This window comes from Marmota monax, unplaced genomic scaffold (assembly GCF_021218885.2).
Source record: "Marmota monax isolate L192 unplaced genomic scaffold, Marmota_monax_Labrador192_F-V1.1 WCK01_AAM20220418_F8-fsc00137, whole genome shotgun sequence".
NCBI lineage: Eukaryota > Metazoa > Chordata > Mammalia > Rodentia > Sciuridae > Marmota > Marmota monax.
The window spans coordinates 4225602-4241509 of record NW_026692854.1 but is presented as its reverse complement, the minus strand read 5'-3'; the positions used below and the strand labels follow the sequence as shown (position 1 = coordinate 4241509).

Below are 15908 nucleotides of genomic sequence, written 5' to 3'. Positions count from 1 at the left end.
AGAAGCTTTCTATTCACCTCACAGATTGTTTCTTTTGCTGAGAAAAAAAAAAAAAAAAAAACTTTTTAGTTTGAGTTCATCCCATTTATTGATTCTTGATTTTAATTCTTGTGCCACAGGAGTCTTATTAAGGAAATTGGGGGGGCTGGGGATGTGGCTCAAGCGGTAGCGCGCGCTCACCTGGCATGTGTGCGGCCCAGGTTCAATCCTCAGCACCACATACAAACAAAGATGTTGTGTCCGCCGAAAACTGAAAAATAAATATTAAAAAATTCTCTCTCTCTCTCTCTCTCTCTCTCTCTCTCTCTCTCTCTCCAAAAAAAAATCATTACTTTAAAAAAAAAGAAAAAGGAAATTGGGGCCTAATCCCACATGATGGAGATTAGGGCTTACTTTTTTTTCTATTAGACAGAGGGTCTCTGGTTGTATTTCTAAGTCCTTGATCCATTTTGAGTTTTGTGCATGGTAAGAGATAGGGGTTTAATTTCACTTTGTTGCATACGGATTTCCAGTTTTCCCAGCACCAATTGTTGAAGAGGCTATCTTTTCTCCAGTGCATGTTCTTGGCACCTTTGTCTAATATAAGATGATTGTAGTTTTGTGGGTTAGTCTCTGTGTCCTCTATTCTGTACCATTGGTCTATCAGTCTGTTTTGGTGCCAATACCATGCTGGTTTTGTTACTGTTACTCTGTAGTATAGTTTAAGGTCTGGTATAGTGATGCCATCTGCTTCACTCTTCTTGCTAAGGATTACTTTAGCTATTCTGGGTCTCTTATTTTTCCAGATGAATTTCATGATTGCTTTTTCTATTTCTATGAGGAATGTCATTGGAATTTTGATCAGAATTGCATTAAATCTGTATAGTGCTTTTGGAAGTTTGGTCATTTTGATAATATTAATTCTGCCTATCCAAAAGCAAAGTAGATCTTTCCATCTTCCAAGGTCTTCTTTGATTTCTTTCTTTAGGGTTCTGTAATTTTCATTATATAGATTTTTCACCTCTTTCTTTAAGTTGGACTCCCAAGTTTTTTGTTTGTTTGTTTTGAGGCTATTGAGAATGGAGTAGTTTTCCTCATTTCCCTTTCTGAGGATTTGTCACTGATATTCAGAAATGCCTTTGATTTATGGGTGTTGAAGTTAGCCAATCCCAAAAAAACAAATGCTGAATGTTTTCTTTGATATAAGGAAGCTGATTATAGTGGGGTAGGGAGAGGGAGCATAGGAGGAATATACGAACTCTAAATAGGGTAGAGGGGTGGGAGGGGAAGGGAGGGGGCATGGGGTAATTAATGATGGTTGAATGTGATGATCATTATTATCCAAAGTACATGTATGAAGACATGAATTGGTGTGAATATACTATGTATACAATCAGAGATATGAAAAATTGAGCTCTATATATGTAATAAGAATTGTAATACATTTAGCTATTATAGATAGATAGATAGATAAGTTTTTTTTTAAAAAAAAAAGAAAGAAAATATGAGGGAAGCACACACAAAACTACTATTAACCAGGCAGTGGAATTGGAACAGACCTATCATAAAGGAGAGAGAAATAAGAGCTTGACATTTTTACTTGCTTATGAATACTTTGTAGAGTGCATGTGATATTTACTTATATACGAAGACAAGTCTAAAAGGTGCCTTTTATAGAAAACCTGTGGTCAGTGAAACCATAGGTGACACCAACAAAGACTAGATTAAACCACAGAATATAAGTGCCTTCAGGACAGAAGTTCAGCACATAAACAAAGCAGATACTCAATAAATATTTGCTGAGAAGGAAGAAAAGCAGTTACTTGTCTCTCTCATTTGGCTATCTTCTTAGCTCCTCAAACTCTATCCTGAGTGTGATGTTAAACTGGGCCATAGGGAAGTGAAAGCGGCAACTCCAAGATATAGTGAGGATTACTTCTGCCACCAGCACAACCACTTCAGTTGCTCTCATTCCCACTAATCATCTGCTTTTTCCTCTCAAGATAGCTTTTAGCTGAAGTAGGCTTTTTGTCTAGCCTCTCTTTTCTATAAAAACCTGGAACTGTTCTAATCCCTGTAGAGCAACTTTCCCTTTTCCTTCCTAAACACCATGTAAACATCTTTCTAAGCATTTTTCACTGGTTTTCTGCTGCCTCTTATTCCAAAATGTCATCATACCTAGGATTCTCATCATTGTCACTGTTTTATTAATTCCTCAATCATTCTTAGCCTTTTCTCCAAGTAGACTGTAAGCGTTGAAAACAAAAAAGAGCCTTAGGCTACAAGTAAGATAGGGAACGAATGACAGTGCAGCACCAGTGTATAAAGGTGAATTACAGTGAGTTGGTGATGGGGTGCAGATCTTGACTTGGATTGGTTTACTTGTTGGAGTAAATTAAGTTTATGTAATTAATACATAACTAGTACATGAACCACACGTTTCTCTAGAGGTGCTTTAGAAGGATGTATGTAGTCATCTGGAAGAAAGAAAATATTCAGATAAGTACAATTCAGTTCAACAGGTGTGTACTAACTGATATAAGAATCTACACTAGGTATGACAGAATATTTGATCATTAGATGGGTCTGTTTTAAAGATGCTGCTTCTTGCTGGACAGGGTGGCACATGATTGTAACTCCAGTGATTCAGGAGGCTAAAGCAGGACATTCACAAGTTGGAGACCAGCCTCAGTAACTAAGTGAGACTCCATCTCAAAAAATAAAAAGGGTAGGGAGCTGGACACAGTGGTACATGCCTATAATCCCAGGGGCTCTGGAGGCTGAGGCAGGAAGATCGCAAATTCAAAGGTAGCCTCAGCAATTTAGTGAGGCCCTAAGCAACTCAACAAGATCCTGTTTCTAAATGAAATATAAAAAGGTCTGGGGATGTGGCTCAGTGGTTAAATTCCCCTGGATTCAATCCCAGTACCAAAAAATAAAAAGGCTAGAGATGTAGCTCAGGGGTAGAATGCACCTGGGTTCAATCCCTACTACGGCAACAACAACAACAAAATGGATGCTGTTCCTCTATATTCAAGAACAGGAAACAAATACAATAGTATTAAATTAAATTGGATGGCCTATTTTATAGGAAATGTAAATTGTTTATGAAAATTCAAAGAAACAATAGATACTATGGTGTTGGCAGACTCAGGCTATCTTATCAGAAAGAAAGAATTTGAGCTAGGCTTTAAAGAATGTATAGTATTTTGTCAGATTAAGATAAGAATTAGAAATTCCAAGGGCAAAGATAATACAACTTTTACAAAATATTTTGTAACTTGTGATCCTGTTATTTAGTAACAGGATGTCTAGTGTGTGTTTTCTATATCTAGAGTTTTCTTGTTTCTTACTACATTCTTATGTCTGCCTTTAATCATTTCACCACTCATTAATACTTTCCCTTAAGACAAAAGGAAAATAAAAGTAGATAGGTTATAAATAGTCAAATTAATAGAGACTGAAGATGGAATGATGGTTGCCAGGGACTGGGGGGCAATGGGGACATATTGTTTAAGGGAAAGAGCTTCAGTATGCAAGATGAAAGAGTTCTGTGGATGGGTAATAGTGTAAATGTACTTGATGCCTCTAATTTATACTTTTAAAAATGATTAAGATGGGGCTGTGGCTCAGTAGTAAAGTGTTTTCCTGGCAAGGGAAAGTCCTGGATTCAATCCCTAGATTGGGAGGTAGAAGGGATACAGTTGAGAAGGATAGCATCTTCAACAAATGGTGCTGGGAAAACTGGAAATCCATATGCAACAAAATGAAACTGAATCCCTTTCTCTCGCCATGCACAAAAGTGAATTCAAAATGGATCAAGGAGCTTGATATCAAATCAGAGACGCGCCGTCTGATAGAAGAAAAATTTGGCTACGATCTACAGTCGGTGGGGTCGGGCTCCAAATTCCTCAATAGGACACCCATAGCACAAAAGTTAATAACTAGAATCAACAAATGGGACTTACTCAAACTAAAAAGTTTTTTCTCAGCAAAAGAAACAATAAGAGAGGTAAATAGGGAGCCTACACCCTGGGAACAAATCTTTACTCCTCACACTTCAGATAGAGCCCTAATATCCAGAGTATACAAAGAACTCAAAAAATTAGACAATAAGAGAACAAACAACCCAATCAACAAATGGGCCAAGGACCTGAACAGACACTTCTCAGAGGAGGACATACAAGTACATGAAAATATGCTCAACATCTCTAGCTGTCAGAGAAATGCAAATCAAAACCACCCTAAGATACCATCTCACTCCAGTAAGATTGGCAGCCATTAGGAAGTCAAACAACAACAAGTGCTGGCGAGGATGTGGGGAAAAGGGTACACTTGTACATTGCTGGTGGGACTGCAGATTGGTGCAGCCAATTTGGAAAGCAGTATGGAGATTTCTTGGAAAGCTGGGAATGGAACCACCATTTGACCCAGCTATTCCCCTTCTTGGTCTATTCCCTAAAGACCTAAAAAGAGCATGCTACAGGGACACTGCTACATCGATGTTCATAGCAGCACAGTTCACAATAGGAAGACTGTGGAACCAACCTAGATGCCCTTCAATAGATGAATGGATAAAAAAAATGTGGCATTTATACACAATGGAGTATTACTCTGCATTAAAAAATGACAAAATCATAGAATTTACAGGGAAATGGATGGCATTAGAGCAGATTATGCTAAGTGAAGCTAGCCAATCCCTAAAAAACAAATGCCAAATGTCTTCTTTGATATAAGGAGAGTAACTAAGAACAGAGTAGGGACGAAGAGCAGGAGAAGAAGATTAACATTTAACAGGGATGAGAGGTGGGAGGGAAAGGGAGAGAGAAGGGAAATTGCATGGTTATGGAAGGAGACCCTCAGGGTTATACAGTGGAGGGGGTAGAGAGAGAGGAGGGGAGGGGAGGGGAGGGGAGAGGTGGGGAGGGGGGAGGGGGGAGGATGGGAAAGGCAGCGGAGCACAACAGACACTAGTATGGCAATTTGTAAATCAATGGATGTGTAACTGATGTGATTCTGCAATCTGTGTATGGGGTGAAGGTGGGAGTTCATAACCCACTTGAATCAAAGTGTGGAATATGATATGTCAAGAAATTTGTAATGTTTTGAACAACCCACAATAAAAAATTTAAAAAAAAAAAAAATGATTAAGATGGGGCTGTGGCTCAGTAGTAAAGTGTTTTCCTGGCAAGGGAAAGTCCTGGATTCAATCCCTAGATTGGGAGGTAGAAGGGATACAGTTGAGATTGTGCATTTTATGGGATGTTTATTTAAATTTTTGAAAAATTTTAGGTACTGGGGCTGGGGATGTGGCTCAAGCGGTAGCACACTCGCCTGGCATGCATGCGGCCCGGGTTCAATCCTCAGCACCACATATAAACAAAGATGTTGTGTCCACCGAAAAATAAAAAATAAATATTAAAATTCTCTCTCTCTAAAAAAAAAAAAAATAGGTACTGTAGAATGGTTATAAAAAGTTTTTTGAGTTTTTTGATTATAAAAAGTTTTGAATGGTTATTCAAAGTTTTATTTGGTTTTTTTTTTTTTTTTTTTTGCGGGGGGGCGGGGCGGGTTGTTTGTTTGGTTTTAGGTTTTATTTTTTTGTTTTTTCTTTTTTTTTTTTTTTTGGTATTGAGGATTGAACCCAGGGGCGCCTAACCACTGAGCCACATCCCCAGCCCTTTTTATTTTTTATCTTAAGACAGGGTTTCACTAAGTTGCTGAAGCTGGCTTTGAACTTTCAATACTCCTGCCTCAGCTTCTCAAGCTACTGGGATTACAGGAGTGTGTCACCATGCCCAGCTTATTATTTGTTAGTAAAGAAAAGTTTATGCTGGCTGTGGTGGTGCATACCTGTAATTCCAGCAACTGAGGAGGCTGAGGCAAGAGGATCACAAGTTCAAAGCCAGCCTGGGCAACTTACTTGAGACCCTGCCTCAAAATAAAAAATATAAAGGACTGGTAAAGTGGTAAAGTGCCTCTGAGTTCAATCCCCAGTACTCCAAAAATAAAAAGTTTATAATTTCATCAAAAATAGGATTTTTGCCAGGTACAGTGGTACACACCTGTAATTCCAGCAGCTCTGGAGGATCCCAAGTTCAAAGCCAACCTCAGCAACCGCGAGGTGCTAAGCAACTCAGTGAGACCCCGTCTCTACAATAAAATATAAAATAGGGCTGAGGATGTAGCTCAGAGGTCGAGTTTTCCTGAGTTCAATCCCTGGTACCAAAAAAATAATAATAATAATTTATTAATTTTTTGTAATATACTAATATAAATGAGTACAACTGGATGTATTAAGATTAGTGACATGGGTGCTGCATGGAGGTAGTATTGTTTCTTACACCAGAATAAATGACCTTTGCTAGTAGATTAAAGGTACTCTAGCCACCCCAGGCATTGGGGACTGAGGGAACCAATAGCTCAACATACCTATAACACTTTCTTGTCACATTCATGTTTGGAAGCTATGGAATCTAGACTATTTGTTTGGAATCTAGAATTATCTCACCAAAATTATAACCAGACCTCAAGATACCTCTGTGTACATTGACATTTTTAAAATATTGTTTTCAGTTTTTAGTATCAGGAATACTAATTTTAACCTCCTTCCTAAGGTAATTTAGCTTGCAAACTGTTAGAATAAGGGATTTTTTTATTTTTATTTGTATTTCTTTTTGGCACCAGGGATTCAATCGAGGGGCAGTCAACCACTAAGCCACATCCTCAGTTTTTTGTTGTTGTTCTTGTTGTTTGTTTTTTGTTTTTGAGACAGGGTCTTGCTAAGTTGCTTAGGGCCTTGCTATGTTTCTGAGGCTGGTCTTGAACTTGTGACCCTCTTGGCTCAGCCTCCTGAGCCACTGGAATGACAGGTGTGGCAATAAGGAATTTCTAAGTGAGCATGAAATTAGGGCAATGAGTGTCAGATGATCTGATAGTCTCCATGTAGTTGGTGTAAAGCTGGATCAGCCATCCTATACTCATTGAAGTTGAGTCCTATGTGGGGACTTGAAAATATTTATATATTTGAATACTACTCTATAACTTTTTTGGAAGACAAAGTAATTATATTTACCAAACATAGTCTTTCTTTTCCTAAGTGTACCAGTTAAATGTTAATTCCAGGAGTAGTCCACCCATCTTTTTTTTTTTTTTTCCTTTCTTTTTTGATACCAGGGATTGAACCCAGGGGCACTTAACTACTGAACCACATCCCCAACCCTTCTTATATTTTATTTAGAGACAGGGTCTCACTGAGTTGCTTAGGCCCTCGCTAGGTTGCTGAGGCTATCTTTGAACTCATGATCCTCCTGCCTCATCCTCTAGAACCTCTGGGATTACAAGGTGTCCACCATCATGCCTGGCCCACCAGGCTTATTTTGTCTCCTTTTATCAATGATCATTCTTTCTAATTTTAACAAACTTACTCAATATGTTATAACCCCAAGTTATATATTAATGTTTTGGTTGACTACCTCTGCATGACACCAAGGTATCTATCTTATTAGTTATTGTCTCCAAAATCACTTTGTAACATAGTTAATTACTTCTCATAGATATCTGGTTAATCTTGTCATTTGTTTTCTACAACAGCTTTCTGAGCACTTTGCTAAATCTGGAATATAGTTAACTTTGGGACCTGTTAACACACCATAACAATTCAAGGTTTTTATTAATTTGTTCAGTTTCTCTATAAAATATAATTAACTTAAATATAGTTAAATATAAAAATATAATTAACTTAAACCAATACATCAAAATAAAGGCAACATTCTCAGTATAAGATCACCTTTAAGTAATTTATATGTCTAATATAAAATATTAAAATATGTATATGAGGGCTGGGTATGTGGCTCAAGCAGTAGCGCGCTCGCCTGGCATGTGTGCGGCCCGGGTTCGATCCTCAGCACCACATACCAACAAAGATGTTGTGTCTGCCAATAACTAAAAAATAAATAATAAAAAAAAATTCTCTCAAAAAAATAAAATATGTATATGAAAACAGCTTCATCTAAAAGAGTCTATGAGAGTCTTATATTTAAAATAAGGACCCTCCTCACTTAAAATATTAGCTTATTAATAACTGAGATGGCATATCAGATTTTTTACTTGTAAGGCACCATTTATGGTTATGAAGGGTAAGTAACTTTAATATTAAAGTGGAGGAATAAAAGAAATACTACTGTTCAAAGTGTTAAAAGAATGGAATTAACCAGGTATGGTGATACACATCTGTATTCCCAAAGATTTGGGAAACTGACATAGGAGAATTGCAAATTTGAGGCCAGCCTCAGCAATTTAGTTAGGTCTTAAGCAACTTAGTGAGACCTTGTATCAAAATTAAAAAATAAAAAGGTCTTGGGATGTAGCTCAGTTATAAAGGATCCATGGGTTCAACTAGTACCAAAGTGGGAAAAAAATGGAATTATCAAAATGAAAAAATTAATTGTATATCTGAATTATTTTATCATGCCCATTTTATCAGTGATCTATTGAGAGTTGGCAGTCTTTCTTTAAAAAGCAAATCAGATGCCAGGCATGGTGGTTCACATCTGTAATCCCAGCTATTAGGAGGCTGAGACAGGAGGGTAAAGTGCCCCTGAGTTCAGTCCCCAGTACTCAGCAACTTAGTGAGGCCCTAAACAATTTAGCGTGACCCTGTTTCAATATAAAAAATAAAAAGGCTGGGGATGTGGCTCAGTGCTGTTAAGCATGCTAGGTCAATCTCAGTAGCTAAAAATAAAAAAATAATAATAATAAATTATACAGAAAAACATGACAAATTCTAGGAAGAAAAATAAAACAGGAAGTGGGGAAGGAGTAGAGAGGTAGAGTATGGCCTCCCTGAGAAGGTGATTCTTTTTTTTTGTTGTTTTTTTTAAAGAGAGAGAATTTTAATATTTATTCTTTAGTTTTCGGCAGGCACAACATCTTTGTTTGTATGTGGTGCTGAGGATCAAACCTGGGCCAAACGCATGCCAGGCGAGCGCGCTACCGCTTGAGCCACATCCCCAGCCCGAGAAGGTGATTCTTAAGTCTAGACCTGAAGGAAATAAGAGCACAGCTTAAAGTTTTTGAGCAGCTACATTTTTCTAGATCCAATCATCATCTTATAATATTGAGGAAGCTTTAAATAGCAGATTGTAATAAGTAAAAACAGATTCTACTGAAAACCTGTTTTGCTATTAAAAAATAAGCTGGAGCCAGTGGCAGACACCTATAATCCCAGGTGTTGTGGAGGCTGAAACAGGAGGATCATAAATTTGTGGCCAGCCTGGGCAATTTGTCATGACCCCATCTCAAAATAAAAAGGGCTGGAGATATAACTCAGAGATAGAATATTCAACAGCTTTATCAAAGTGTTCAGTCTCTTGAACAAAGGCCTGGGATAAGCATTTCAAAACTAGTTTCTGGCCCTATAAGTCATCAGAGACCTAGGTCTCTGCTTTTCTTTTCAGCAGTCCTTGGTTTGTGGCTTCCACTTTTTAAATCACAGTATACTTGCTGTAGCCTCAAGCATCACATCTGCAGTCTAAGCTGGAAGCAAGAAGAGAGACTGAACATCCCATAAATTCTGCCTAACATCTCAGTTTGTATTCCATTGGTCAGAACTTAGCCACATGACCCCTCCTAGCAGCAAGGAGAATAATATATGTCATTTTTAGATGGGCCCATTGCTCTCCTAAAAAACATCTGTTTTTAAATGTGGTGGTGCATGACTATAATCCCAGCAACTCAGGAGGCTGAGGCAGGAGGATCACAAGTTCAAAGCCAGGCTCAGCAACTTAGTGTGGCACTAAGCAACTTAGCAAGACCCTGTCTGGGTATGTGGCTGAGTGGTTAAGTGTTCCTGGGTTCAATCCCTGGTACTCAACCCCACCTAAAAATAAAGAAGAGGGAAATAGGACTAGGAAGTAGTTCAGAGATGAGGCCCTGAGTTTGATCCCCAGCACAACAAAAAATAGAATTAAAACAGTTAAGGTTTGGGATGTAACCCTGTGGTGGAGCACTTGCCTAGCACATGCAAGACCCCAGATTCATTCCCTAACACTGTAAAAAAAAAACTCCAACTCCCAATAGTGCCAAGTTGGGGACTAAGCTATTAATACATGGATCTGAGGGACATTCCAGATTTAAACTATACTACAAGCTAACTAAGAAAAAGGGGACACAAATTACAATCAGAAATGAAAAGGGAGTATTACTATTCAATCACATAGACATTTTCAAAGACAGTAAAGGAATAATTATGCACAACTCTTTGCCCACAATTTTTTTTCAATACTAGGGATTAAACTGGGTGTTCTATCACTGAACTACATGCCCCGCCCTTTTTATTTTTTTAATTTTGAAACAGGTCTAAGTTGCTCAGACTGGCCTCCAACTTGGAATCCTCCTGCCTCAGCCTCCTGAGTCACTAGGATTATAGGCATGTACTACCACACCAAGTTTGTGACCACAAATTTGACAGCCAGAAGAAATGGACCAATTCCTACAAAGACACAATCTGCCACAACTCACACAGGAAGAAACAGACAAACTAAATGATCTCATTTTTATTAAAGAAGTTGAGTCAACCCCAAACCCAAATGGGTTCACTATTGAATTAATTTATGGAAGAAATTATACCAATTCTCTACAGTCTCTTTCAAGTGATAAAAACAAAGGGAATACTTCACAACTTATTTTATAAGGCCAGCCTTAACTTAATAACAGAAAGCAGGTAAAGATATTACTGCAAAAGGAAAACTATAGACCAGGGCTGGGATGTTGCTCAGTGGTAAAGCCCTTACCTAGTATTGAAGCCCTGCATTCAATTCCCAGTGCCACAAAAGGAAAAAACAAAAGCAAACTATACAAACTACAGACCAGGGTCTATAGGTGAGGGCCTGAGTTTGATCCTCAAAACCAGAAAGAAAGAAAAGAAATTTGCCTAGAAAACTACAGACCAATACCTCTCATGAACATAGATCTAAGAATCTGAGGGATTTTTAAGATTAGTGAAATTTTTTTGTGTGATACCATAAAGTATATATGTCTATGTTAGTTGTGACCAAAATACCTGATAAGAGCAGAGGAAAAGTTTACTTCAGGCTCACGGTTTCAGAGGTTCAGTCCACGATCAGCCAGCTCCATTACTCTGGGCCTGAGGTGAAAGAGAACATCCTCGTGGAAGGGCCTGGTAGACAAAAACTCCTCAGCTTATGGCAGCACAGAAACAGAGAGAGGATACCAGAGGGATCTGATATTTCTAATTCACATCAATGTATTTGTGGCTTAAATTGAAGGTCTGAGGGGAGAGGAGCACAGAGGAACCCAGGGCCTTGTGCCTGTGAGGCAAGCACTCTGCCAACTGAGCTGTACCCACAGCCTCTCCTTTGTTTCCTGTTTGTTTCCAGGGATGGAACCTAGGTACCCTTAATGCCTTAGCTACATCCCCTGCCCACTTTTTGTTTTTTATTTTGAGACAGGGTCTCAGTAAGTTGCTTAGGGCCTGGATAAGTTTTTGAAATTGGCTTTAAACTTGCAATCCTCCTGCCTCTGCCTCTGCCCCCTGAGCCATTACAATTACTAGCATGTGCCACTGCACCTGGACTGTTTTTTTCTTTCTTTACAGGCTGGTTGTTTTTATACTAAAATGATTAAGCAATAAACCCGAGAAGTACTTTAGTAAGTGCTTAGTAACTGAAAAGATTTAAAATATGATAATTGGAATATAGCAATTCTTCAGTAAATATATATTGACTGAATGAATAGTCATGTCTGTATAAAGGAGAGAGCCAGAGAGTTGTGTCCTTAATAGGTTTGTTTGTTGTTTTTTTGTTTTGTTTTGTTTTCAGTGTTGGGGATTGAACCCTGGGCCTCATGCTAGGTGCTCTACCACTGACCTACATCCCCAGCCTGGGTTTTGTTCTTTTTATAAGTCACTCTGAATAGAATCAGTTCATAAATAGCCACCTCAGCAGGATATGGAAAGTTTTATGTTAGGTTTTTGCAGTGCTGGGGATTGAACCCAAGGCCTCATACATGCTGGGCAAGCACTCTACCACTGAGCCTTGTCCCCAGCCCTGTAGAAAATATTGTTTGAACCAAAACACTTCAGTGTGATCCGAGTGTGCTGGTCCTTGCCTATAATCCCAGAGGCTCAGGAGGCAGAGGATCGCAAGTACAAAGTCAGCCTCAGCAAAAGCGAGGTGTTAAGCAACTCAGTGAGACCCTGTCCCTAAATAAAATACAAAATAGAGCTGGGAATGTGACTCAGTGGTTCAATGCCCTGATCTCAATCCCTCTACCAAATATATATATATATATATTTCATATATATATATGAAAACAAATTCAATTCAATGTATACGTTCTTCCTACTGGGGCTATAGCCCCAGTCCTTTTTGTTTTTTTAATTAGAGACAGGATCTTGGTAATCACTAAGTAGCTGAAGCTGGCTTTGAACTTGAGATTCCGCCTACCTCAGCCTCCAATGTTTAGTTTTCTTACTTATCTACCAGGTAGGATTATTTCTGCCAAAGGGCAAAACCTTTGCTCTTAAATGTCCTTCTGCACCAAGAAAAGTAGTTCTATGGTTTACATAAAAAGGGCCCCAATGGGTATAGGTACCTAGTTCTCTAAATTGCCTTTCTTGTCCTACTTGTAAGCATTTTGTTTCATTTTCTTTTTCTTCTTTTCAGACTAAAAAGGAAGCACCTGAATGGTCTAAGAAACAAAAGATGAAGACCTAGTGTTTTCTGCTGCTGGGGACCAAACCCAAGGCTTCCTGCTAGGCAAGCGCTCTACCACTGAGCCAAACCCACAGCCAAAACCTGAGGATGTTTTGGATTGACTATGTGGATATATCATTATTTACTCCTGAAGTTCTTTTTCTGATGAGAAAGAAGTTCATCTTAATAATGTACTTGGAATTTTTTTAAATAAGTGATTTAATGTTGACTGTAACTAATGTTAAATTAACAAATTTTAGCATAATCAAAATGTACAAAGTACAAACAATAATATGCTTTATATTTGATTTTATCTATTTTGTTACAAAATAAACATCTTATGATTCAGATTTTGGAGCTTTCATAAATGTTCATTTTAAGTGTGTGGCTTATAAATATTTTGGTGAATAAATTTTCCAGACTAAATAAATTCCTCATTTAAATATCATAACACAAATATAGAGACACCTTACATTTTTAACAGCTAAGAATCATTTGTGAAGTCTACTTCACAAGCATTTCAGATTTTTTAATGGTGGCCAAATACCACGTAGGTGGATATGAATTGCTGATTCTCCTTTGGGCTTAGTATTGTTTTTGTTTTTTTCATATTTCTTATTATCAACCAATAAAATGTGGCAGAAACTCTGCTATTGGTGAAGTAAAAGTCTAGTAGAAAGTCTCTTTTGTAACATCAATCATAACACTGCTGCTCCAGATGCAGTATTGACCAATTAAATGTTCAGTGAGAAAAGAAATCAATACAATTTTTTTGTCTTGCATAAAATATGTTCCATTTCTCATTGATGTCTTATAATTTAAAAGAAGGGGAGCACCAACAAAAAATAAATAAACCAATAAATAAAAGGGGGGAGGCAAAAGAAAGAAAACAAAAATGTTATTTTTTTTTTCTTTGTAGTGCTAGAGATTGAACCAGGGCTTTAAGCACACTAGGCAAGTGTTTTATCACTTAGCTACATGCTCAACCTAAAAAATATAATTTCAGATGGATAAAAAGATCTGTTAAAAGACAAAATGATAACAAATTTAAACATCTTATGTTGTTTTTTTGTTGTTGTTGTTTTTTTGTTTGTTTGGTGCTGTGTATTAGACCCAGGGCCTGTGCATATTAGGTAATCACTCTACCATTGAGCTACATCTCCAGCCCTCATTTAAAGATCTTAATTGCCTTTGTTATTGTAGAACACTCCATTCCATATAATTAGTATTTCAAAAAGCAGAGTAGAAACCGTTGGTTTTATAGCTAGAAAAGGACTGAAGAAAGCAGAAACAAAGAACAAAAAAATGGATTGGTCTTTCGTTTAAATTACTTTTTGGCCTAGGAGTGTAGCTCAAGGGTGGAGAACCTGTTGAGCATGTACAAGGCCCTGGGTTTAATCCAAAGTGCCTAATAATAATAACAACAATCACTGGTTGGTTAACATCAGGTTACTATTTTTCCTGTAAGGATTAACACAGAGGAAAGTTTATTATCATGGACATTGAAACTGACCCCTTAGGGAAATTTTGTTTTTATCTGATTTCTTGGAAGGGCAGATAACAACTTGGTTTCAATTGATGACCTGAAACTTTAGTTTGTGTGACTCTATTTTGATCTTTAGTCTCCTCTGTTGGGGCCTTAGCTTAGTCCAAAATCATGACCTCCTGTACTTTATATTTAACATGCATACCAGGTTTTCTCAAACACTATTAACATTTTGGACTGGATTATTATTTCTCAGATAGGAGTGGAAGGCAGTCCTACAAACTGTGAGATGTTTAGCATCATCCCTGGCCTTCTCCATAGAAGCCAGTAGCACTCCAATCTACAACCCCAGTTTTGACAGATCAAAAATGTCCTTGAGTTGAGCACAGTGGTGCACACCTGTAATCCCAGAGACTAAGGAGGCTAAGGCTAGAGGATCCTGAGTTCAAAGCTAGCCTCAGCAACCTAGCAAGGCCATAAGCAATTTAGCAAGATCCTGTCTCTAAATAAAATATAAAAAAGGGCTGGGGGTGTATGGCTCAGCAGTAGAGCATTTGCCTAGCACATGTGAAGCCTTGGGTTCGACCCTCAGAACCACATAAAAATTTTAAAAAGATATTGTGTCCAACTATAACTAAATATATATATATATATTTAAAAACGGGGGGCTGGGGAATGTGGCTCAGTGGTTAAGCTCCCCTGGCTTCAATCCGTGGTACAAAAAAATAAATAAATAAATGTCCTTGACTGATGTTTATTGCTTCTACCTCAGAAGTTATGCATCTCCTTACTTCTTAGTCCTTACCTCATCCTCTCCTTAGTCCTTACCTCATCCTCTCCTGGCCATATCTTTTTGGGGGGAGACTGGGAATTGAATTCAGAAGCACTCAACCACTGAGCCAAATACTTTTTTGTTTTTTTTATTTAGAAACAGGGTCTTGCTAAGTTACTTAAGGCCTCACTAAGTTTGCTGAAGCTGGCTTTGAACTCATGAGCCTCCTGCCTCAGCCTCCCAAGCAGCTGGGATTACAGGCCTGCACCACCATGCCCAGCCTGTGTCATTTTTTCTTATTTAAAAAAAAATAAAAACTACTCAGGGCGCTGGGGATGTGGCTCAAGTGGTAGTGTGCTCACCTAACATGCGTGAGGCACTGGGTTCGATTCTCAGCACCACATAAAAACAAAATAAAGATATTGTGTCCACCTAAAACTAAAAAATAAATATTAAAAAAACTACTCAGGAGGCTGATACAAATTTGAGGCCACCTCGGAGTCTTAGCAAGACCCTGTATCAAAATGTTTAAAAAGGGATGGGGAGCTGAGGAGTAACTCAAAGATAGAATGTCCTTGGGTTCAATCCCCTCTAACACAAAAAGAAAAAAATGTAAAAATAAAATTAACGTTGAATGCAGTGACAAAAACCTGTAATCCCGGTGATTTGGAAGACTGAGGCAGGAGGATCACAAGTTCAAGACCAACCTCAATAATTCAAAAAGACCCTGTCACAAAAAATAAAAAGGCTAGAGATGTAACTCATTCATAAAGTGCCTGTGGATTCAATCCCCAATACCAAAAAATAAAAGAATTCAAAAAATTAAGCTTAACGGGGTTTTCTTCTAGGTAAATGTTTTATGAAATATCACCTAAATATAAGAATAATAACTACCATTATTATAAAGTTCATTCCACATCCAGTTGCTGTGTTTCATGTTTTCTACTACTTACTC

General features: G+C 37.9%; 1 protein-coding gene across 1 annotated transcript in view; it reads left to right on the top strand.

Moving 5' to 3' along the window:
* Nucleotides 1-13045, top strand: part of Pibf1 (progesterone immunomodulatory binding factor 1) — a 232488-nt gene extending 219443 nt beyond the window's left edge. The window contains exon 18 of the mRNA XM_046449462.2: nt 12666-13045. Coding sequence (XP_046305418.1) covers nt 12666-12716 — 51 coding nt within the window. The 3' untranslated portion in view covers nt 12717-13045. The remainder of the gene's footprint in view (nt 1-12665) is intronic.
* Nucleotides 13046-15908: the final 2863 nt, after the last annotated feature.